The sequence below is a fragment of the Leptonotus elevatus genome, chromosome 9 (assembly GCF_054856555.1).
Source record: "Leptonotus elevatus isolate MCC_2025b chromosome 9, RoL_Lele_1.0, whole genome shotgun sequence".
Taxonomy (NCBI): Eukaryota; Metazoa; Chordata; class Actinopteri; order Syngnathiformes; family Syngnathidae; genus Leptonotus; species Leptonotus elevatus.
The window spans coordinates 9,554,458-9,557,114 of NC_141247.1; the positions used below are offsets into that span (position 1 = coordinate 9,554,458).

The 2,657-nt window shown below is 40.1% G+C and overlaps 1 protein-coding gene across 2 annotated transcripts in view; it reads left to right on the plus strand.

Annotated features, from left to right (window-relative positions):
- Window positions 1-255: 255 nt before the first annotated feature.
- cstf2 (cleavage stimulation factor, 3' pre-RNA, subunit 2) overlaps window positions 256-2,657 on the plus strand; it is a 12,751-nt gene continuing 10,349 nt past the window's right edge. For both annotated transcript variants that reach the window (XM_086084694.1, XM_086084695.1), the window contains exons 1-4: window positions 256-392; window positions 597-675; window positions 2,008-2,177; window positions 2,270-2,406. In XM_086084694.1, coding sequence (XP_085940820.1) covers window positions 302-392; window positions 597-675; window positions 2,008-2,177; window positions 2,270-2,406 — 477 coding nt within the window. In that variant the 5' untranslated portion in view covers window positions 256-301. The remainder of the gene's footprint in view (window positions 393-596; window positions 676-2,007; window positions 2,178-2,269; window positions 2,407-2,657) is intronic.

A 2,657-nucleotide genomic window follows, 5' to 3' on the forward strand; every position in this document is an offset into this window, starting at 1 on the left:
AAAAAAAGAATACATTCACGTTATCTGTAATCTAGATTGTTTCATTTGAGTGTGAAACCACAGTGGGGTTTCAACATATAGGTCACTTTATTTCTATGGTTGTACTTTGGCATTCATGGTTCGATGTTGGTCTTTTAAGAATTACTGTATAATTTATCAAATACAAATTAAATAAAATGAAGCTATTCCTTATCCATTATCGCAAAACTTCCCATAAGGTCATAAGGTTCCTACAAACCGGAAACCGGATATTTTCCCATCGTTTCTTCCGGGTGTCGCATTTAATTTTGTCCCCCTCAAAATGGCGAACCTTGCTGCTGCTGCTGCTGCGGCTGCTGCCGTGGCTGCTAATAGAGACCCAGCCGTCGACCGTTCATTACGCTCGGTCTTTGGTAAGTCTTTTTTCCTCTCCTTATTTTTGCGGTTTGTAAAGGATGTGTTATACATTCGTGAAGGTTTGTCTTAGCTAGGTAGCTATCACAGGCTGCAGGCTCGTGCCAGCTTTTGTTACGCCAAAGAAGGAAACACAACTTTTAACATGAAAAAAGAAGGCACGTAATGTTGTCAAAGAAATTACATACATGTATATGTTTTAGTGGGAAATATTCCTTATGAAGCAACCGAAGAGCAGTTAAAAGACATCTTCTCAGAAGTTGGACTTGTTGTCAGCTTCAGGTGAGTATCGTTCATTCATTCCTATGTGTTAGCTTTTAGGCAGTGGATATTTTGCGGTGAACGGCAACTCTAAATGTAGCGTTATTTTGCCACGAACGGCTCTGATTGGTCAATGACCGAGTCATGCACCGGGCATGGTTCCTGCCTGGCTAAGTTCGCCCACCTTCTCTCTTTTCACGACGTTTTCGTTATGTTTTGCCAACGAAATTAGGCTGTTACCAGTCTAAGCACAACCTTCAGAGCATAAGCTGTTATTGGCATTACTGGCCTAACCATAACCCTTAGATCAGGGTTATCAGGTAGTAGGACACACTACACCTTTTCAAATATGCAATTGTGTTTTCTACTTCTTTAAATGCAAAACAAATAAATAACTGTTAAATTTTTCAATAAACACGTGAAACAAAACTGCTCGTTTACAAGTACCGAATGGCTGCAAGAAATTGTTGTGTGTGTATATATATATATATATATATATTTAAAAAAAAAAAGGTAAAGAGCGCGATTCAAACCTGTGGCCCAGCACTTTCGGAGCAACTACTCAAACCACCGTTTCACAAGCTAGTACACATTCACTGGCAGAGAATTTGTATTTGTAGTTCTTGCATGATACACGGCAAAATAACGCTTTGTGGCGAGTGGCAAAATGATCACTGTGAATAAAATGGACTAGGACTGCAGTGTCCTTGTGGGCAAGGAGAGCCGCAGTCACATGCACTTTCAGCCGTTTAGTGAACGGGACAAATGCTCAAATACAAAATGAGAACATGCACATGGAGCTGCTGCCTCGTGCCCAGACACTTGCACTAAAATAAACAACCCTCCTGACTTCAGCACTCACTAGGCCACACCAGTAAGAAGCATTAGTAACAGTAACACATGTTGACAAAACAATAACGGTACTCGCATATCTATATTCCTTATCCTCTATTAAGAATAACTGTGAATGCTGTTCTGATGAGCTGTTCGTTGATATATCTGTCTAATTCCTTTTAATTCTGTTAAATTTTTAATTTTACAGCAAAAAAAAAAAATTAACAGGTTTTTCTGTTCACTTCAGTGGGAAATGATTATTTGTGCTATGAGCATGGTCATAGAGAAAATTAAATTAATATTGCATTATTTTGCACTATGTACATAATAATGTGTATTTTAATTATCAATGCTTAAGGCACTTCTGGTTTGATGCAATCTTATTTTCGTTGCTTGTACTTGTGACGTTCAATAACAATAAAGTTGAATCTAATCTAATCATTGCAAGGCACCACTGTATTTGTATAATTATATTCAAAGGACAAATGCTGATTATCACGACTGTTTTTGCTCTTTCAGGTTAGTGTATGACAGGGAGACGGGCAAACCAAAGGGTTATGGCTTCTGTGAGTATCAAGATCAGGAGACTGCGCTCAGTGCCATGCGCAACCTCAACGGCAGAGAGTTCAATGGGCGCGCCCTACGTGTTGACAACGCAGCCAGTGAGAAGAACAAGGAAGAGCTTAAAAGTAAGCATTTTAAAAGGGCCACCGCTTAAGTGGTATTACAGTTCTTGGCGGTTCTTGGCGGCGGTGAGGTGATTTTGTGAATATCTTAACAGGTTTGGGAACAGGAGCCCCCATCATTGAGTCTCCATTTGGGGACAATGTCACACCAGAGGAGGCTCCCGAGTCCATTAGTCGAGCTGTGGCAAGTCTGCCACCTGAACAGATGTTTGAACTCATGAAACAGATGAAGGTGAGGTTTCTTTGTCGATGCTTTTTTTTGTTTTGCACTAATCGGGAACTAAGTTGTATGTTAGGTGTGCTCCAATGTGCCTTTTTGGGTGCCTCTGTCATAACATGATGCATGCCAAAGTCTCAAACTCCCATGTCCTAAACCAAACTAGTCGGCCATTTTAATTTAGAGCAGCCATTTTGGGAAGCAAACACTTGGCTTCTGTTTTGAGGAATTGTTTACTATCTGCCAAACTTACTGCTACTTATTGT